The 23,097-nt window shown below is 40.6% G+C and overlaps 1 protein-coding gene across 2 annotated transcripts in view; it reads left to right on the top strand.

Annotated features, from left to right (window-relative positions):
- ADPRHL1 (ADP-ribosylhydrolase like 1) overlaps positions 1–21,742 on the top strand; it is a 290,079-nt gene extending 268,337 nt beyond the window's left edge. For both annotated transcript variants that reach the window (XM_078658054.1, XM_078658053.1), the window contains one exon: positions 18,036–21,742. In XM_078658054.1, coding sequence (XP_078514180.1) covers positions 18,036–18,193 — 158 coding nt within the window. In that variant the 3' untranslated portion in view covers positions 18,194–21,742. The remainder of the gene's footprint in view (positions 1–18,035) is intronic.
- The last annotated feature ends 1,355 nt before the right edge of the window (positions 21,743–23,097 follow it).

Here is a 23,097-nt window from a genome sequence, read left to right as displayed (position 1 = left end):
TATGTGACGTAATTAATTCAGTTTGGTAAAACGGAACCGAGCATTCAAGGTAATCGATTGAACAGTCTCCAAACATCTTAACCACATCAATTCTCTCTATGTCCCACATTTTACCTGCCATCTCAAGGAGGGCCAAGTACAACAGAAAATGCCCCGGGTTCAGGTCTCCCCCCTCCCTTAAGTCCTCAAATGCGTGTAGCCCACCCTCCATGACCAGATCACCCCATTTCGATACCCCACTGTCTCCCTAGGATCTACCAGGTGGAGTGCCTTCAGTGCCCTACAAGGCAAAGGCTCCCATAAGGACAAGGTGGAAGTGTTTGGCACACCCCTGCGTCCTTTTCATATATATTTCCTCCAACAACCTACTGCCACCTTCACCAAAATGTTTGGCACCCTACGGTAGTAGGGACATGTTAGAAACAATCCCAATAGTGATTCATCTCCCAAATTCAGATCCAGGGCATCTCTCTTGGGACAGGACGTATCATGTAACCTATGTAGTGACCACTGAAGTTGGGCAGCAGCGTAATAAAGCTCGTAATTGGCGGCACACAGGCCCCCTCTCAATTGCTGGAGTTATTGTTCCAGTAGCCACTCTGTGTCTTTTAGCAACCCAGATCAGGGAAGTAAGCAGCTGTCGGAGCTGTAAAAAGAAGAGTGTCTTCAAAATCACAGAAGCTCAGCAAAAAAAGTAAAGTAGTTGGGGGAGGATGAACAATTTCGGTATGGATACTCTATCCATTGGTGACAAAGGTAGCTGTGTCCAAAAGAGTAAGGACTATCAAATGGACGTGAGCGCCTTACCAACGTTACTGTCTATGAGACCTTGTTCCAGATGGTAGACATGGACCCCCCAAGTTCTTAAAGGTGTCAATTGCCCACGTTAGGGAGAGCTTACTCTCGGGTTATGTAATGGGTCAGGCGTGTATAACAGTGGGAAAAGGCAAGATTTCCCCCATGTAATCCGGAGTCCCGACACCTGACCAAAAGTATTTAAAACTGAGATGACCTCCGGTATCACCGCTGGGTCTGCTTTTAGATCAATCTAAGTATCTATGGCATACATTGAAACCATCCATGAGTGATCTACGACTCAGTATTCCCAATCAAGTGCTTACCCCCGTAATAGGCTGGCCAGTGGTTCCATGGCCGAAGCAAACAGTAAGAGGGGCAAGGGGCAGTCTTGTCTAGTCCTTCACCCGATAGGGAAACTAGCCGAGATGATCCCCGTGCGCACTCTAGCCCTTGGAGAGCTATAAAGGACCTAGATCCAGTGCTTTAAATGAAAGAAAAATAGTGTAGGTACTCATTTAAATGTGGTGAGTGGGCGGGGCTTAGGAAAAGTCATGCTGATACTTCTTGACTTCTATACTACTTGCCAGCACATACCAAAACACGAGAAATGTCTTTCAATAAACAAAGAAGGTTTGTTTACTCCTTACACAACTTAGCCAAACGCGGTGATATTTTAACATTTCCTTGTTTTTTAATATTTGCAACAGCTATATTGTTAATTTCTGTTGCTTGGCACAATACTACATATTCTCGAGGGACACAGAAAAAAGCAGACCTGCACACAGAACCATTCAACACATTTCCTTTAAGATACCTTCCAAGATGTGTGTCTACTTTCTCCCCCTTTCTCTCTTATTTATCTCACACAAATCAATCACAGGCAAGCAGACAATCATAAGAAGACACTTACACAAAAGATTGAAGTGGGATTAAAGTCATTTGAACCTGGTTACCTCCCACGGCTTTCTTAATAGCGCTGTCACCGGGTTGCCTCAATTTCTTTGTTTGCAACACAGCATGATGGTGAACACCCCGACGGTATGCAGATGAGCCCAAGCTGAATAGTTCAGCAGGGGCTCGGCTCAGGTCCACAGAAGTGCCTTGGCCGTCAGAGACAGGCCGCCAGCACCAGCGTTTAATAAGTACCGGTACTCTGCTCGACAGTAAGAGAAGTGCCGGTACTCAGAGAGATAAAACAAAAAAGTGCCGGTACTCAGTACCTGTGAGTACCGGCCCATTTAAAGCACTGCCTGGATCCACCTACGGAACTCTGTCACGGCCCAGATTCTGTAATACCTCCTGTTTATAATTCCATCTCTGAGTATCAAATGCCTTCTGTATATCTAAGGAGGCCACCCATTCCGGAGTGTCTGTTCTGCGTGCCCAGCCCATGGTTGAAAACAAACAGCGAAGGTTTATAAACTTGTTCCTCGCCAGAACAAATCCATTTTGGTCAGAGTGGACTACTGTATTTACCATCTGTGTCAATCTATTTACTAAGACCTTGCCCAACACCTTGTAATCTAGGTTAATGACAGAGAGCGGTCTATATGAAGCTACCTCAAGGTGGTCCATTCCGGATTTGGGAGTACTGTGATCAAAGCTACACCCATGCTATCCGAGAGGTTACCATGTTCCTTTGCAGGCTCATATGGAGTCAGTAGCAGTGGAGCTACGGTGATTCGGTATGAGGCATAGAGCTCGATGGGTAGGCCTTCAGTCCCAGGTGTCTTACCTCTGGCTATTTATTGATGGCTAAGAAGGACTTCCTCGAGCTTCAAAGGAGCATCCAGTTCTTCTGCCAATAGGGGTTTAAGGAGTGGTGTCGCGAGAGGTCGCAGATAAGGAGTTATCACTTCCAGAGTCATTCCTTGGGAGGGCCCTGTACAACTTGTAATAACCCTCAAATTCCTTATTAACATCCAATTGGGAATTCACTATAGTGCCCAAGTGCATGCAGATAGCACCAATAGGAATACTTGGGCACTCTGATCACAGCAGCCATGCCAAAAAACAACTGACTTTGTCCCCTATGTCAGGTTGATATTTGGTGTGTTCCCTGAAGACAAAGAGAGCTAAGGACCCAGATAATGTCCTGAATTTAGCCCTAATATCCTCCAATGCCAGATAGGAGGTCACTTTATGCTGACTTTAATCTATCCTCCAAGTTCAGCATCTCCGACTGCAAGGCCCGCCGCATGCCATGTCATGTGGCCATACGTACACCCTGCAACACCACCATAAATACATCCCACTCAACCATCCCATCCGAGGTGGAGCCCTCATTCTCAATGAAATAATTATCTATGTGTTCCCCCACAATTTTCCAGAAGACTACATCTGCTAGTGCTTGTGGGTGTAGGGCCTGGTATGAATGGCTGGGCACGTCCCACCACATTGAAAAGTCACCATCAGGGGACAGTTGTTAGATAACATGCACTGCAAATATTCCACCCATGTACATTGAATTGCCAGTGTCACAGTGCTGTATACCACGTCTATTATTGTGTGTAGAGCATTTAGTACAGAATAATGGGACTATTCCCGGTGACGCGGATAAAGCGTGCACCATACATCAGAGACTTGTACACTGTGAGTCCATTGCAGTAGGTGTTTAGTTATTTTGTGTGACTGTGCACCCAGAAGAGGAAGGGTGGATCTGTCCCGCTCTAAATCTGGAACACAGTTAACTTCTCCACAACAAAACCTATGGGAGTGAGCCAAGCGGAAGAGGTCAGGCGACAGTGAGGACAAAAAGAGGGCTGACCTGCATTAGGAGTGTAGAGCGCCACCAAGGTGAGAGTGCCTCCATCTAGTTTACCCTCTGTGATAACATACCAGCCTTCAGGATCAATTATAGAATAGCGTGGGACAAAGGGGACCTCCGCTGACACCCACAATAGAACCCCCCTGGCATATGCCAAGTATGTAGAATTCCCCTTCTGTTAAGGGCGTCTCCTGGAGGCAAGCAAATTGAATACAGCACTGTTTCAAATACGAGTGCATCCTGTGTCATTTGCTATAGGTGCCCATGCCCCTCACAGTCCATGTGAATATGTTATATTCATGTGTAGTCATGAGTGTTGAGTAAGATGAGGGCCGAGTGAGATGAGGGGCGGCAGCTGTGACAAGTGTGGTAGGGAGCAGGCAGAGCAGCGGGAGGGGGGGGCAAAGAACGGAAACAGACAAACCATTAAAGGCAAAAGGAAAGAAACAATACCAATCCCCAGCAAACCCCAGATCCCAGGCCACACCCTCATTCTGTCACAGCCAGATACTGCCAGCAATGATCGGGCAATGAACATAAAATCTACTCGATGGTGTAAGGAGTCCAAGATAGGTATCACAGAGTGTCACAGTCCAGTGTCCCTATGACAGTGCAGGAGAAGAAGTACCTGTATCCCCTCCTCTGATTGCAATACCATAGTTCCCATTCCCCAACCCCACCCCTGGTCCCGCAGGAAGCCCCAGGTAGGAACAAAGCATTAAACAGAAAAAGAATATATTTACAGGGCTCGAGTCGAGGGACAGCGTCCCCCTACTCTTTTCACAGGGTGGACGCTGTCCCCCCTGCCAAGAAGCTGGACCCCAGAGAAGTAAGCAGAACGTGTCCCTGTGTAATTTTCAGACACCGGGACACGTTGAGCACGTGACGTCATGAGGTCATTTGCATATTGTCCGTCTCCCCACTTTTGTTTATAGGACTTGTGCCCTAGATATATACGTCTGCTGTCATTGGGGTGGCAAGGGGGCCACTTCTCAGTTCCTCTGGCAGCTCGCCTTCTGACACCGTGGTACAGAACGCTCACACTTCTTCATCTAAAGTTTGCCATCTAGACTGGATAAGGATGCTTGTTCCGCTGTAGCCAGCGCTGCCAGACGGCCCCACGCCGCCAGCTGATGGAGCCTTGGTATGAAAATAAAAAGGGAGTGGCCCAACTATCCAAGGGACAGGGTGCCAACACAACCAGTGTAATCAAAGAATTTCCCTTTGTTTAACATACTCTCATTCTCACCACAACTAAAATATAATATCAAATGATACACCCACTGCCACTGTGAATTTAAGCACAAAGAAACTAAAAAAAAAACAAATTAGAAAAAATATATCAATTTATTCAATACAATCCTAAAACTAATATAAAAACATAATCAACTATATAGATCATCTCAATAATTTCCCAAATATTTCATAAAAACAATTAAAAACTAAAAAGAGACAATAATGCTGAATCAATATGGAAACATCCTAGATTATTAATTCATTAGGATTTATAATCACTGTTGGGTAAGAATCATCACTATCCCAAACATATAGTCCCTTGAATTTAATATGACAGAAGCGTCGACGCGTTTCGGTGAGTTGCTAGGTACGTACCACCTTTCTCAAGACCGCAATATTTGAATGTCTCTTTTCTTATTGCATATAAAAAAATATTTTCCAAAATCTAAATGAAAATATATAAGAAACATATATCAATACATTATTAATAAAACACATTACAATAAGCATAGTATACACATAAATTTAAACATTGACATATATCTAATTCTCAATGGGCTTGTTAGTCCTAATTTCTCTATCCCCTTCTGATTCCTCATGTTTTATTAATAAAAACCATCACAGTATACATTTCTTGCACGTAAATTTGAACATCAACATTACACCTAATTGTTATTCACCTAGCAACCATTGGTTTCTAAACCCACTCCTAATAATTTACACTATACATTAGAGTCTAAAACTCAGTATTATGGCATATACAATCCTGTTTCTCTCCCCACTGTACTCAGGGATTGTGATTCTATCCACAGCTTCATGTGGGGTTCCATTCGCACTACATACACTCACCGGATTCTGAGTATACACTCATTCTCACTCACATGCTAACTGATCTACTTTATGGTTTGAAGAATTATTACCAATCCCAGGATGTCTCACATCTAATCCGTTATGCCTATTTAATTTAGTTTATGTAACCGCTATGATCACATCGATTTTCTTATACGTACTGGTCAATGTATTTATAATCCGGTACAGGACAGCAAAAGGTTTCGTGGATTTCGCTAAAAGATGTCTTCAATTGCTGCAATGGGATATAAAAAATGTATGTATATGTGTCTCTATCTCCTAATTGCCACAGATAGGTACCATAGGTACAGCTCTATGTTAGCAGTTCCCTAGGCATATAAGATCTGATGGTGATTACCTGTTTTGATCAATAATTCTGTCGGCCTAGTTTCTCATGGACCATATGTCACCTCAAAAAGATTTTCAATGGCATTGTTTTGGGCATTAATGATGTGGGTGGCGTCAATAGACAAGATCCACACCTTCATTTGTGCAGATCGGAAGTCTTTTTAAAGATCTAGAGACGGGGGGTGAAAAAGATTTCGCTAATGTTGTTATGAGTACAAGAATGCCTTAATCCCCTCCCAATCGCCACATTGCTTTCCTACTTGTCGGGTTCATAGAAATTTACCTTCAGTCTCGTATCTGATTGGGCATGTAATTCAAACGTATAGACGATATATAGCCGTTTTGATGTGCCGCGATAAGTCCAAAGCACGTTTTTGCCTTTTTTCGGTATCCAGTTACGGAAAACCTTAGAGAAAGAATAAACAAAGTTTGCCCAATTTGACCGCACTTTCAAACGCTCTAAAGATATAGCGTTGGATGTCAGCAATTACTATGCGGTAATACTGTCTGGAGAATAGGTCCCCCTCATAAGCTGCTAGACGATCACGTACCTTGAAAGTTTGTAAAGCGTTTGTGCGTCCGACCCAGGGCGGTGTAAGAAATGCCCTCCCGTAGTGTGCCGGTCTTTAAATACGTGCACGGCTTGTTTCAGACGCCGAACACCTGTAAAGTTCTATGGACGCTACGTCGTAGTCGCCTACTAGTCGCATCATGACGTTGTGCGACTATCCTGGAAACGGTCTTGAGTTACCGTATTGTCTATAGTGTATCCCTCTCATGATTTTACCAGCGCCTGCCCCTATTGTCCCACATGGAATAATGTAATACGACAATTTTGAGACAACGCCTTCGGGGTTATGATCTTAAAGAACGACGAATAGTTCTTTTAAATAAAGTTGTTGTATGCATATGTATGTATCTTACAGTGCACAACCTAAAATGATGATTGGCAAAATGTATAAAATGTTATCGGAGGATATATAAAAAATAAACATATCACGATTTATACATAGAGATTGCAAGCGGTTGCCCACTTCTTTTCGTCAATCATGGGGGTTCATTGGAAATACGGGCAATAAATGTCGTAACATTTAACCCCCTTGCGGACAAATTGCTCCGTGAGGTCTATTAGGTGACTCCGTGTGGGGAATGTAAAAAAGATTTTTTGTATTATGCACACAAGGTGGCATCGAAGGGTACATGTCCCTATGTGATGAACTCAGAGTATGAGGTGGCCATTCAAGACGTGGTGCCGGCCGGACGACAACCACGTAGCGGGTAGACACCCCAGCCATGCAGAGCATCTGTACTTGATATAAAGGTAGACCCAATTGTGTATCTACTTAGGGATACCTACTTATCTATATTACAGAAACAGGAGGGGGTTAATTAATAAATTTTTCCCAATCCTCTTTTGAGTTCAGCCCGTTTCTTACTGTATTTAAGATCGATATGTACCATTGTTCGCGTTCTTTGCGTTTAGTGGTCATATCTCCTCCTCGGTTGCTACCATTATTTCTTTCTGGTATAAACCAGCTAATATCCTCGAATGTATGATTTTTTTGCAAATAATGTTCCACTAAGGGTGCATTAAGTTTACTATTCCTGATGGCAGATTTGTGCTCCGTCAGGCGTGTCCTAAATTCTCGTCCTGTCTCGCCTATATAACCTAGTTTACAAGGGCACAACAGTAGGTAGACTAAGTTCTTACTTCTGCAGTTGTTTAAATCTTTAGCAATAATGGTCTGGTTATTATGCGTAATGCTCTTTCCTTCTATACATTGCTTACAGCTCTCGCAGTTACCGCATTTATAATTGCCCATCACTTTGCTCCCTTCCAGGTTCAGTTGTCTCATTCCTCCGGGCTCTCTATAAGTTTGTATTAAATTCTTTTTCAAATTGTCATTACGTTTAAATGCAAAGATGGGGCGTTCTAACACTGACGCTTCACCATTGTTAAGCAGCATTCAGCTGGAAATGATGATATTTTTAATCTTATTGCTCATATTTGAAAATTGACTCACAAAAACAATTTTGTTAGCTGTTGTATCTGTAGATTTTTTCTTATGTGAATCATCAAACATGCTATCCCTATTATAAAAGCGTGCTCTTTTATAGGAATGGTTATTTAATTTTTTTAGGATATCCCCTATCTTTTAGTTTAAGTTTGAGAGTCTCGGAATGCTTATAAAAATCAGTTAGAGAGGAACAGTTCCTTCGGAGACGAAGGAACTGACCAAAAGGTATGTTGTCCTATTGGGATTTGGGATGATGGCTTGTATAGTGGAGGAGGGTATTTTTGATTCTTACCCAACAGTGATTATAAATCCAAATGAATTAATAATCTAGGATATTTCCACATTGATTCACCTATTATTGTCTCTTTTTGTTTTTTAATTGTTTTTAATTGTGTTCATGAAATATTTGGGAAATTATTGAGATGATCTATATAGTTGATTATGTTTTTATATGTGTTTTATGATTGTATTGAATAAATTGATATATTTTTTCTAATTTGGTTTTTTTTCAGTTTCTTTGTGCTTAAATTCACAGTTGGTAGTGGGTGTATCATTTGATAGTATATTTGAGTTGTGGTGATAATGAGAGTATGATTGATATCTAAAGCAAGGGAAATTCTTTGATTACACTGATGGAGCCTTGTGCCTTCAAGTTCGAGAGGGACTCTGCACCTCCCAGCAGAATACGGCGAAGGCCCCAGCAGCAACACCTACTTTTTTCCAAAAGAGTGCTCGTCGCTCATTTGGAATTTGTTTCCTCAGCTAAGAAGCACACAAGCTCGCTCATTAATAGGCAGGCTAACAAAGGACGGTGTGTTCTTGTTTTCATGAATAGGGCACTTTACTCTCGCCACATTTAGTAGCGCTCACGGTGTCCTGCAGTAAACCTGAACCTCCAACCAGGGGCATTTTAAAATATGCTCTTCAGCTCTTATTGTATCACCCCCGCTTCTTTCCACGTACCACACAATTCCACATCACACAATTCAGCAGGACGATTCGCTGTTTTGAGTCCTCCATAAGCCCCCCTGCGAGGTGGAAAACACACAAGGCCTTATTTACAACAAAGTGACTCAGCGCGGTGCTGCAAGCCATTTTGCTGCACCTCACTGAGCCACTTACAAAGCACAGGGATTTGTCATATCTACTAGGATATGACGGATCCCTGTGCTCTCTCCTGCGCTGGTGCACAATTGGCTGCCATGCGCTGAAACAGGCACCCTTGCACCATGGTGCAAGGGTGCCTCCGTTGCGGGGAGATTGTTATTGTGCAGGAGGGGACACCTTCCTGCACAAAAGCAATCACAAGAGGTGATTTCCTCTTTCTATGTGTGCTGCAGAATGCAGCACACATTGAATAAGGAAAAATTGAGGAGAAATGGAAACATTTCTCCTTGTTTCACCTCCCTACGCCTCTACTGGGGAGGCGTAGCATTCTGAAACATTTACAGGTTTACAATTTCTCATAAATCTGGAAATGCGGAAGAAGCCATGGGTGCTGCTTGGGAACACCCACAGCAACACCCATGGCATGACCCTTTCACGCAAAGTGCTGCATGTAAAGGGGCCGTATTTACAACGACACGAAAAGCCACGAAGGATGGCTTTACGTGTCCTTATAAATATGGGGCAGCAATATGCGATGCCGGTGCGACACAAAAAGAGAAGCACCGGCAGCACAAGGTCCATGTATATAAGCCTCACAGGGTCTCATTTACAAGCCCATTGTGAGCCGATGCGTCACTTATTTAGACCCACCGGCGGAGCTGTGTGGCTGCCCATATTTACAAGGCCACGTAAAGTCACCCTGCATGAATTTTTATGGCCTTGTAAATATGGGTCCCATTCAAGCGTTACTCTGCGTGAGAGGGGCATTCCATGGGTGTTTCTGTCGTTGCTCCCACGCAACATCCATGGAACCTACACATTCCCAGATTTACATAGTGTTGCAAACCTGGGAATGCGTCAGAATCCGGAGTGGCGCAACGAGGAAAAAACCTTTATTTCTCCTTGTTTTTTGCTCTTTCTATGTGTGCTACCTTCTGCAGCATACATAGAGGGAACAGATCACCTTTAATGATTGTTTATGTTCAGGAAGGTCTCTCTTCCTGCACACAAACAATCATCCTTGCTACGCCGGCCCCCTTTCTCCATGGCACAAGGGTGTCTACTTTGGCACACTGCTGCTGTTTGTGCACTGATGCAGGGGAGAAGGACAGGAATGCACTGTATATTGTAGATACAGCGCATTCCTGTCCTTTTATATTAACGCACAGCAGTGCAGCAGGAAGGCTTGCTCTGCTCAGAGCATCAAAATATAGTAAATGAGGCCCAAAGTGTGTGGCTGCCTAGGCCTGGAGCTTAGAGGAAACCTATGGGGGGATTGAGGAGGAGTTGGTACAGCTAAACAAAAAATGTCAGTCTGAACGGCAAGACCAAAGCCCCTGGAATGTTTGAATGTTTTATAAACACAATAATTTTGCAATTTAATATATAGCTCTTTTGTAATTATGCCTTTATTAAAAAACCCATGCGACTTAGGACAGGGTAATTTTTTATCATCATATTTATTATTGCATAATTTGATATATACTATATACTGTAAAAGCAAATTAAGAAAATAAGAAAAAGCTGCAGGAAAAATGCAATAGGTTTCCCAAAGGAGTGCTAAAAACGCAAATAAAATAATGTAAATAGATCACAAATCAACACAGGCTCCAATCAGTCCCCTTTTAAGCACCATGCGCAGCCGATAAAGTGTGGCACATTCCATCCTGCAACAGGTTAACTCATCATTGACAGCACCACCATTGCAACAGGGACACTTCTGCACCCATTCTTAAAGGGGCCATCCAGTATAGACAAATAATGCAGTTATGTGTACTATGTCTTGCATTGCTAACAATCGCCAACAATTTGTATTTCAAAATGTTCATTCGTTGGGCTTTGCCTGCTTGGGTTTTGAGATCTATTGTGATAATATTCACCCGATAGTCGCTGTAATATTGGGTCAGTCCAGGACCTCCGTAATCTCTCATAGAAGACATAGAATAAGATAAAGCAAGCCTCCTTTACCTGGCTGATCCACTTGAAGGGCATTGATAAGCTAATTTAGATCATATTCATGCCACTGATCCAGCGCCCCTAAGGAAAAACTGTCTCACCAACGCTACCCAACTCCACAATATTCACCATTAATCATAAATCACTCACAAGGCCCATAAACCAACGAGACAATTTTTGGGCGACTGAATCATGTGACCTAATTAAACAGAACTATTCACAAACTATTTACAGTTTTATATACATCTGCAGTTTATCATTTCTTACCTTGGTTTTAAACAAATATCATTTTAATTAAGTCACTTAGGTAAATGGATCAGCTGATGGTAACTAGACCATGAATAAACAAGACCAGCTTGTCGTTTCAAAAATCTAATTTTTATTATCTTTATTATTCAAGAAAGAGCATTCTTTTTAGAATCATTATGTTATTAGCAAAAATGCTGTTTGAGAAAGCATATTAGACCGACACTTCAAAGGCAATTCAGTTAGCATGAGTTAAAGAAAATAACAGTTTCCATTCCCTAAATTCTATTTCCCTGTCTAAATCTCACTTCACCTAATAGAAAGTCATGTAAGCCCTATTATCCTTACGTGCGCCAAAAGTCCAACAGCACAACACGCCCTTCAGGAATCGGAAAGCGAGAAGCGCCCTTCTGTCAAAGGGGCCAAGTTTTATACCTTTCTGTCTAGCTAAACTTTCTACAAATTGTATAATTTCTCTGAAATCCATGCCGCTCATTGGCTATGCCATGTCAGTCCACGATTAAAACATTAGGTCATCTCCGTTTCCAAACCAAGTTCAGGCTTCTCTTAAGCCCTATTGTCCTTTTGCTTGCACGTCTTTTGGCTTCCTCAAAAGAGAAAATTTTTCTTTAGAGATAAAGTCCACGACTTCCTAACCTTGGCAATGTCGCTTGGTTTCCTGTCCCTGAGCCATCTTCACCAAGTGCACGTTCAGCGCAGTTAATAGTGTGCTTTTTTCTGTCAAAACCAACAACGTGGTAAATGTTTCCACTGCTGTGCGAATACAAGGCTCCACTCTGGACAAGTTTCACGACCACTGCCATTTCTTTTCAGGCCTTAGGCCTCACTTGAAAACTATTATTTAAACAAACACAAGACATCAATTAATTAAAGAATTGAGACCCATTATGTTACCCACCCCCTTTGCTAATTATTAACTCATTCATTTATGTTACCTAGATGAGCACACAAAGCTGCATTTCATATCAACCTTCTTCTATAGGCCGCAGGATTCTCCACAAACTTATGCCACATAAAAGACGTAAAGACATAACATAAGCACACAAATAAGCACATGCCATTAATTAAACAGCCGCATTTAATACTGACAAAGACAATAGACTAGATTAGTTTATTATTTTTCAACGCACTTGCTTTTGCAACAAAGAGCACATAAGTTAGTCCCTCATGTTGTGTAAATGCATTTTAAAAACTAGGTTGGTTAATAATTCATCACAAATCAGTTAATACGGTTATATTATTATGGAAGTTTAACTTTGCGAGCCAGAACAAAATATTATTCTGAATCTCGCTCCATCAACTCCCTCATCTGGTGATTTCAAAATCACCAAACTACACCCAAAATTTTAGCAAAATTTTAATATACCCTTGAACATGTTTTGGACAATCACAGTATTAGTGTTTCTAAACTTTCGATTCTGCTGTTTGTTTGTAACACTCATATTGTGACCTACGAAACTCTTCTAATTCTATCTCTTTCTCCTGTTCTTTTCTGAGCTTGTAAATCCTCTTCTTTTCTCTAAGATACTTCTTTCTCTTGTGTAACATGCAACTAATTTTGAACAAAAATATCACAAAAACTATAGCTAATAAAGGACACAATATTTTGCCTAAAATTGATCTACCAATCTCTTGAAATCAGGTTTTGATTGCTGCAGATCTTTTGCTCAAACGTTCTGAAAAATCTTCATCTTCTAAAGGTACAATTTCTGAATGTAATTCTGTAATGTTTTTGATACACATCTCAATGTTTTGACTTTTATCTGGAATATATGTACAACAATGCTGGACATGCAAAATTCCACAAACTCCTCCCTCTTTAGCTAAAAGAATGTCAAGAGCAAGACGGTTCTGCATAACCATCTATCTCATGGCAATAAGTTCAGTATCGACTAATTGGAAACCACTAGCAGTATTAGTAGACAATCTGTCAACAATAGTAGACATGTTTCTGATTTTAACTGCATTCAGGGTTATACCCACAAAAGGTATTACTGCACCAAAAATATCTCCCAAAATTTCTGAAAAACTTTCCCTTTTAAATCTACTCGGATGATTGCTAATTTCAAATGAACCCTTTGCATTTCTATCTACATGAAAAATATTTGGAAAAACTAATCCGATATAGCAAGTGCCATACCAGTGATCGGGGAGATTATAATAGGCCTTATTTCCACACACAAAATAAATTCCAGGAAAAATTGGATCTTTGCCACCTTTAAATCCCCATCCACCCACAATTTGATAAGTGTCTTCACATTGACTCGCACCAAGAAAATAATTATCAAATTGAGTATTATCTCTCCGAATATAAAGCTGGCCACTAACAGGTTTATCTATGTGAATAGCAACATTTTCAGTTCTACCATTCAGTTTTTCATCCTCAATTTGCCAAAACTTTGATTTGGTTTGTTTCAGCATCTCATTCCGTTTATAAATCGCCCTTCTATCTTCAACCAAGTTTAAGAAAGATTTCTCTTCAGTTCTCAATTTACATGTTAAATTATTTCTAAAAGCATACTCATAAGTAAGTTCATTAGTTACAATGAAAAATTCCCTCATCTGTTTAGCATGTTTATGTTTATTCAAGCTTTTATCAACTTTTAGATTTGCAAAAATCTCATCATAGTTTGAATAATAGTATTCTAAGGGACCTGTCTGATAAAATAAACTAGCAATTACACTGCAAGTGATGCCATAAGTAAGGGGAAGCTTATTATCTGTGACCCCCTCAGAAACAGAAGCGGGTAGTTTCACACAAATGTAACAGTCCTTAACATCCATAACCTTAACATATTCAGATAAGAGTCTTGAAAAAGTATTACTAGAAAAATCACCAACAGATCTATCTTGGTGGATCTCTGGTTTGTGCTCAATAACTCTATTAGATTTGCCTACAACATTATGATTATCTTGTTTTGCTACAACTTTACTAGTCATATTAGTCTTGTATTCTTCTTTATCGATGCCAAAAGGAAAAATGACAGCTAAAATTAACCAAACCAAAACTAATAAAATCACACATATAGAAGACATTTTGCAACATCTCCTTAGAATAGAACATCTCGAGTTATTGTTAACAGAAGGCATCTTTACTTTAAAACAAGAGCCTTACAAAAAAAATCAAAATTCAAAAAATTCTATCAAATTTCTAAATATACACAGCCCCTGTTTTTTTTTTTTTTAAAGAAAACCCTACTTTCTAACAGCTTTTCTTCGACCTTACGTCTTACATCAATGTGTTTTTCCAGCTAACACAATTTCTTCGACCTTGTGTTACCTAACACAATTTCTTCAGCCTTATGCCAAGTAAAAATGTTCAACTCTATATGGAAACAAAATCAATCATTGTCACAAATGTCATCTAAGTCTTCCAGACTACTACTACTTACTTCTATTACTGGTGGAATCAAGATATATGACCATTCAGGCGACTTGTACTTCTGATTAGGTTTAATCACTCTCTTTGCCCTTCTGCTAATCACCTCTATTTTCTTTCCTGACTGATTTTTCTTATCAGAATCTCCTTTTTGACTTGATATTTCATTAACCTGCTCTTTTGATCTGTTTATTAATTTAAATTTTAGACTCTCATTTTCATTTGGCCAGTTATCTCCTTTTCTTGATAATTTCTTCTTTGGTTCAGTCAGGTTACACTCTGCTCTCCAAGCTCTTTTTCTTGAACTTCTTAGTTTGGATTCATCATCACTTTCATCTGTTTCACTTTCTGTGATCTCAGCTTTAGATTCAGGCACTTCTTTACTCGGCAGTTTCACTCTGTTAGGAACATCATCCTTATAGCTGGTACTCGGAATTGCATCTTCTTCTTCTTCAATTACTTCCAACTTCCCAGTTTCAGAATTACCATTCCTGCCTTCAGAGCTTCCAATCTGCTTTTCAATACTCTCCGGATCTTGAATCACCTCTTGATCAGACTCTTCTTCTGCTTCTTTTTCTAGAAGATCTTCATCATTTTCAGAGTCTTGAATCACAATTTCTTCAATGTCTTCATTCAACGCCTCATTCGCAATTGAATTGTCCAGATGTTCAGGTGGAGCTACTCGAATGGTGTGACTTGCATGAATCCACCTTTTCAAACCTCTACACTTCACTGCATTTGTTGTGACAAGTATCACCTGTCTTGCCTTTTGCCACCTGGGTACTAGACAGTTTCTTCTTCGGTGAACTTTTGTTCTCACCCAATCACTGGTAACAGATCATGAGCTTGTTCCAAGGAACATGTTTTGAACTCACTTATGCTAACATCTGTAGTTGAGACATGGCAAGGAGTAAAAGATTTACAAGATGAGGCAAGTGATAAGAAAAAAGACACATGGTTAAAAGCATGTTGCAGACAGAGAGAGGAAGATGAAGTTCAGGCTTCTCTTAAGCCCTATTGCCCTATTGTCCTTTTGCTTGCACGTCTTTTGGCTTCCTCAAAAGAGAAACATTTTCTTTCGAGATACAGTCCACGACTTCCAAACCTTGGCTTGGTCGCTTGGTTTGCTGTCCCTGAGCCATCTTCACCAAGTGCACGTTATGCACAGTTAATAGTCTGCATGTTTCTGTCAAAACCAACAACGTGGTAAATGTTTCCACTGCTGTGCGAATACAAGGCTCCACTCTGGACAAGTTTCACGACCACTGCCATTTCTTTTCAGGCCTTAGGCCTCACTCGAAAACTATTATTTAAATAAACACAAGACATCAATTAATTAAAGAATTGAGACCCATTCTGTTACCCACCCCTTTGCTAATTATTAACCCATTAATTTATGTTACCTAGCTGAGCACACAAAGCTGCGTTTCATATCAACCTTCTTCTATAGGCCGCAGGATTCTCCACGAACTTATGCCACATAAAATACGTAAAGACATAACATAGGCATAACAGAACTATTCACAAACTATTTACAGTTTTATATACATCTGCAGTTTATCATTTCTTACCTTGGTTTTAAACAAATATCATTTTAATTAAGTCACTTAGGTAAATGGATCAGCTGATGGTAACTAGACCATGAATAAACAAGACCAGCTTGTCGTTTCAAAAATCTAATTTTTATTATCTTTATTATTCAAGAAAGAGCATTCTCTTTAGAATCATTATTTTATTAGCAAAAATGCTGTTTGAGAAAGCATATTAGACCGACACTTCAAAGGAAATTCAGTTAGCATGAGTTACAAAAAATAACAGTTTTCATTCTCTAAATTCTATTTCCCTGTCTAAATCTCACTTCACCTAATAGAAAGTCATTTAAGCCCTATTATCCTACCGTGTGCCAAAAGTCCAACAGCACGACACGCCCTTCAGGAATCGGAAAGCGAGAAGCGCCCTCCTGTCAAAGGGGCCAAGTTTTATACCTTTCTGTCTAGCTAAACTTTCTACAAATTGTATAATTTCTCTGAAATCCACGCCGCTCATTGGCTATGCCATGTCAGTCCACGATTAAAACATTAGGTCATCTCCGTTTCCAAACCAAGTTCAGGCTTCTCTTAAGCCCTATTGTCCTTTTGCTTGCACGTCTTTTGGCTTCCTCAAAAGAGAAACATTTTCTTTCGAGATACAGTCCACGACTTCCTAACCTTGGCAATGTCGCTTGGTTTCCTGTCCCTGAGCCATCTTCACCAAGTGCACGTTCAGCACAGTTAATAGTCTGCATTTTTCTGTCAAAACCAACAACGTGGTAAATGTTTCCACTGCTGTGCGAATACAAGGCTCCACTCTGGACAAGTTTCACGACCACTGCCATTTCTTTTCAGGCCTTAGGCCTCACTTGAAAACTATTATTTAAACAAACACAAGACATCAATTAATTAAAGAATTGAGACCCATTCTGTTACCCACCTCCTTTGCTAATTATTAGCCCATTAATTTATGTTACCTAGATGAGCACACAAAGCTGCGTTTCATATCAACCTTCTTCTATAGGCCGCAGGATTCTCCACAAACTTATGCCACATAAAAGACGTAAAGACATAACATAAGCACACAAATAAGCACATGCCATTAATTAAACAGCCGCATTTAATACTGACAAAGACAATAGACTAGATTAGTTTATTATTTTTCAACGCACTTGCTTTTGCAACAAAGAGCACATAAGTTAGTCCCTCATGTTGTGTAAATGCATTTTAAAAACTAGGTTGGTTAATAATTCATCACAAATCAGTTAATACTGTTATATTATTATGGAAGTTTAACTTTGCGAACCAGAACAAAATATTATTCTGAATCTCGCTCCATCAGCACCAAACTCTCAATGTAGACTTGAAGGGTGGTTGACCTAAGCAAAGACTTGAGAAATGTGTTCTCATCAATAAGATATGGATAACAAGGAGAACGTAGATATCCCCAGGTAAGTTTGTGCAGGAAGTAATTTAGAGCATGGGTACCATTAGGTGCTTTGTCACCCACTCTGTCCAGATTGTGCTTTGTATAAACTTCTCACATTCTTTTCATAGCCGACCTATTAATTGGACCAGTGAGGACCAAAGTGTTTTAATATTCAATTCATCCAACTGATCCTGGATTTAGTTCAGCCAGACATGCCTAGGAAGGTTTTCCGTTTTAGCCTACTCCACTTATCACTTTCAACCCGCATTGATATCTGTATTGTGTTAACATTTTTATGAAGTGTACTTTGGATGTGCCAGGCCCTTATATGACTTATCGTCTCATTCTTCAGGTGAGAGTGCAGCCACTGGAGCTGTTGCTGGCTGCCTTTTCGGATTGCTTCATGGTCTGAACAGCGTGCCGAAAGGATTGTACCAGGATCTTGAATTTGGGAAACAGCTGGAGGACTTGGGCGAAAAACTCTACCAAGTGTCTTACAAAGAAAAGTAAAGCAGTTTCTGACATTGTTTGCCTCGCAAAGACTGTTTGAAGCTCTGTGTATGAGTCACATGTATGAATGAGTTTCATCAGCTGGAGACTAGTGAGTTAGAACTGAAATCAGAGAAGCAAGACCAACCACTAGTTTAACTCTTGCCAGATATGTCCCCACCGGTTGTGTCCAGAGCCTAGAGATCAAAGCATGGGTTTGGGGACGTTTGTATTTTTCTGATTGTCAATCCAGATTTGTTTAGAAGTCCTACCTCCACCCAGTCACCACCATCAAGCACCATGTTCCCTCCCCAATCATCTTCCTCATATCCAGTATCCAGGACTGGAATACTGCTGTTCTTAAGCCTTTTAGACACGTGTTGTGTGCTACTCTCAAATATGACCTCAAGCATCTTCCTTTTCCGACTGTCCCTGTCTGGAATACTGCACTTCCCAAGCATCTTCCATGTCTAGGGTTCCTGCCATGAAATCTGCCATTTCCAAGCCTCTTACTCACATCTAGGTGCTTATGTTTAGTAGAAGGCAGTACAATGTGACACTTGTCTGCACCATTCTCAGCGAAGCTCTCTGTTAGCTATTAAACCCATACCCATTAAGTGTCTCTTTGACATATTAATTTATATCACATCACCGCATGGGCAAATGAAATACAGTAGCCCAACTTTTCTTTGATATTATTCCTAATAAACCTCATCTCCTTTCCATCTGACATAGTTTCACGCAGGCAAAAAATCTTGATGAGAGAATGTGATATTGAAATTCTTCAGATGGCCTGCGGGACCCGGGTGGGCTGGGAATGACAACAGGAAGAAAGTTTAAGTCTTGTAAATGGAAGCAGCCTTCGGATTGGTCACTTCCATGACTTACCATTTCCTGTAGAATAACAAGATAAAGAAAATATCTTTTAAAATCTTAAAACATATTAGTGATATACAGGATAATTTGGTTTTTGGGACTGGCTTCCAAGTGCCTTGTTGCTGATCTGCCAACTTAGAAAATATATTTACCATGTGAGGAAAGAGGGACACTTTGTATTGAGCACTGATGATAAAGCACTTAGAGCCTACCCTCCTCCCAACAAAAAAGCTTCTAAGGTGTAGCTGATGTCTTGGGGAGAATTAAACACCAATAGTAGACATTGGCTGTGCAGAGGCTCATAATACAAACTGGGACCCCAATCTGTGGAAGGATTTCCAGCTCTTCACTTGGTGACCATGTGAAGAGAGACGATAATGTGTGACTCATAGTAGCACCGTGTGAATTGGCAGGTCTGTAGCTGCCCTTATAGGTTTTCAGTGCTCAGTAAATTTATCTTTATTTTTATTATGATGGTGTACTTGCAGTATCAATAAAGCCAGACATTGTGAGTTTAATCTGCCCAGTAATTATTATCACATGGGCTTTGAATACTAGCAGGTAGCTACAGACTTTGTATAGCATGTTGGCAGGCAATCTCTCCTAAGGATGCAATATCTGATATATTTAGAAAAGGCGAGGTTTTGAGGTTTCTCCACCAAAGTGGAGTCATCTGCCATGACCAGAGCCATAGTGAGCGGAGAAACATTTCGGTGGAAAGTTCACCCGTGGCTGTTAATTCTGTTAGACACTCTGTCAAAAAAAGAGGAGTCTAACAATGCCCTCTAAAGTGGGATCATCCTATCAGTGTCTAAGTAGTAGTTCCCTTACATACTTGGGTGAACTAGGATAATAGACTGGGCAACTGTTATGCCACCTTTCCTGACAGAGCCAACTCTGGAAGTTGGCTCTACTGATGGTGGAGCTGCAGAAACTCCTCAATGTCTGCCAGGTAGATGCAGCGTCATCTTGACAATGTGTCACTCCTGACATGTCCAGGGTAACACTTTCAGATGAACACCTTCTTGGGACCCATACAAGATAGCGAGAGCGTAGCCGGAAGCAGTCATTGGAGGTGAACGAAAGCATGACTGTGGTGCTGTCACTCACCCGGTTGCTGCCATTTAATTCCACTTTTGACAGCCTTCAGCTGCATGTATTATAATCTGTATTTTTGCTTGCAGCTCTAGTTAATTTTTCCCATATCAAGAATAAAGATGTTGGTCCAACTACCAAAGGTAGTGATGTCTTAAATAATGAAATAGCCTAGGTTAAGAGGTGGCTTAAAAAAAAGCCAGGAAAAAAAATGCCTATTAATTCTCTACATCAGAATTATAGTAAATGGGGTCCTGATAAACTGTAGTTGGGAAATAAAAGAAATCAGAACAATATTGGGAGCTCCATAGAAGACAATGAAGTGGCTCAAGGACTATAATTGCTGATAGTGAACTTCTGCTCTAATATTTCACTGCTTGTTTTTCTGCTTATCCCTGTTTTTTTGTTTATTACTCAGAGAGGGGGAACATCCTTTACCACGAAACTTTTACAACGTGGTACCATTTGCACGCAACTTTTACAACGCAATTCGTTACAACGAATTGCGCTGGGGGGCGCTCTAGGATAGGGAATAGTTTAATTTACAATCCAACACCTTCCCTACTATCCACGGGGACTGGAGTTGGAATAGTAAATTAAACTATTCACTATCCAGTGCCCCCCAACGCAAGTCGTTGTAACGACTTGCGTTGTAAAACTTGCGTTGTAACGGTACGCGTGGTAATACCACGCGTTGTACCGTCATACATCCCTCAAAGAGTGGAATGTCCTAATAGCATTATAGCTGTTCTGCCTCTTACTATGGCAGTTGTTGAAGGCCTTCTCCCTTGTTTTAGGCCCTTACCTGCATCTCAGGCCTTTAACACCGTTATATATCTCAGCAGTGGGCTACAATGCTATATTAACACACTGGAATGTTAAGAGCACTATTGAAAACAATGGAGTGGCTCCGGGCCAATAATAGTTGTTATAGACTTTCTGCTACAACATCTAAATGATTGTTCCTATTCTCCCTGCCATTATTTTAGTACACTCTACCCTCATTAGATGGATTGTTCTAATAGATTATTGGCCCTTCCGTCTTAGGCTATGCAGGTTGTTTAAGGCCCTCTTCCCTTATTATTTGTCCTCACCGGTGGCACGGGTCTATAACTATGGAACAGGGCCATTGAAACCCGTTATAGCCCTATTCAGAGGTCTATAATGCTGTGTTGCCAGATTTTGGAGAATAACATATGGAAATCGTTTTTTTTCCTGTGCCGATTTCAGCATGTTTTCTCCTGTCCTGTCACATGGAAATACAGGCTGCTTTCCGCAGCCCAGATCTCCCTGTGAAAAACAAAAACTTGAAGTGCAGACTTGAAATATGCCATTTGTTTTGGCTGAATGTCATTTTTTGCACTTCTGTAAAACAGACTGTCAGCACCAGAAATTAGAATTCCCCCCCCTAGTCCCCACTGAACTGATAGAGATTCCAATACCAATCACCATTGTCCTAATCACAGACTGCAGAACTATCACAAAGCAGTTAGAAGGGTGTTTCTTGCTGACTTTTTAAAAATAAATTTTGAAATGTATCTGTAAAAGGTGAAACAAAACACTTATATTTCATACTCAAATAAAAGTAAGCCTTTTGAATATGTCTTGTTCGTTACTCAGTGATGTTGAACCCAAAATCATTGTTTAATCTTTATGGCCTTGTTAAGTGATATGCATACGTCTTCGCAATGGAGCATTTATGTGCTATGTCTGCCTGTGCCAATCACTATGGTGTGAAATGTTGACAACTGCTTTTTACTGAATACCTCTTAATACTTCGTCCATCGCAACCTGTAACATCCCGATGGAGGTGAATGTATGTCCAGGAGACAGGCAGCGCCATATGTCCTTCACCATATAAAAAATGTTTGGTTTGGTCACTCGTCTTGACCGCAGTATAAAAACATCCACCACCTTAAATATAACTTTATACCAATTTGTCAGTCTCTTAAAGGCTTGGGCACCTTAATGGAGCTGGTGGGTACTTTACCAAATAGATGCCAACTCCCCCAAGGCTTTCAAACTCTGGGCTTTTCTAGCACCGGCTGCAGATAAAATCTTCCTCATTCGCACCCATACATACCTTCAGGGGAGGTGGGCCTCACAATTAAGATGAAAAGTAATGAACATGCTGCTTCAGGTACTCCTAGAGTGCTAGAAGCAACAGCTTAAGCATTGGTTTAAACATCTATCACGTTAGTTCTCATAATGTGAGTCTTGAACAAACTGAGCTGAACTCCTCCTAGAAGCCTTGTACAGCACCTTTAAAAAAAAAAGCTATCAGGACAGTCATCAGTGACTTCTGAAACAGAATGTTCTTCTGACTCTAAGTGATGGAGAGAATTGATTCAATTCAATTCAATTCAGAAAAGTCTTTATTGCGATTATTCATCTTAAAAGACAGAAAATTAATAAAATACAAAATACAGCTGGGCGCAACCATAATTACACCGTAAAACTGTCATTACAAATTTGCTATTAAAGATAAAAATATAAATACCTATATTTACAATTTTAAAAATAGAATTCATTAAAACAGGATTCAATATATCACACGCACAAGACTTTACATGTATCTACAATCAACGGGAGGTAAAAAAAACATAAAATTCCATTTCATAACATACCATACCTAAGAAAATCTACGACTAGCTATTAGGACCCTCCGTTTTTCTCCCGAAGGGCCCAAGACCAACTCAGAATTGATTCACAATTGCCTTCATTTTCTAGTGTCTGCTTTCAATGACACAATGGCTTGAAGGCTTGAAGGTTGGGGCCTTTCAAGATTCAAGTGCATGCAAGCATCCTTCCCTGATAGGCACTGTCTCACCCTCCTCCTGCTCAAACGTGCCCTAGGAGTTTGTCATGGCTCTCGAGAACCAAGTGTTGAGCCATCTAGTCAGAGGTCACCTTGTATACTCCTATTTACTTGTGTTGGTTTTTTGTAATGTACT

This window comes from Lissotriton helveticus, chromosome 8 (genome assembly GCF_964261635.1).
Source record: "Lissotriton helveticus chromosome 8, aLisHel1.1, whole genome shotgun sequence".
In the NCBI taxonomy this organism is placed as follows: domain Eukaryota; kingdom Metazoa; phylum Chordata; class Amphibia; order Caudata; family Salamandridae; genus Lissotriton; species Lissotriton helveticus.
The sequence above is the reverse complement of the archived record's forward strand: the minus strand, read 5'-3'. Positions and strand labels throughout refer to the sequence as shown.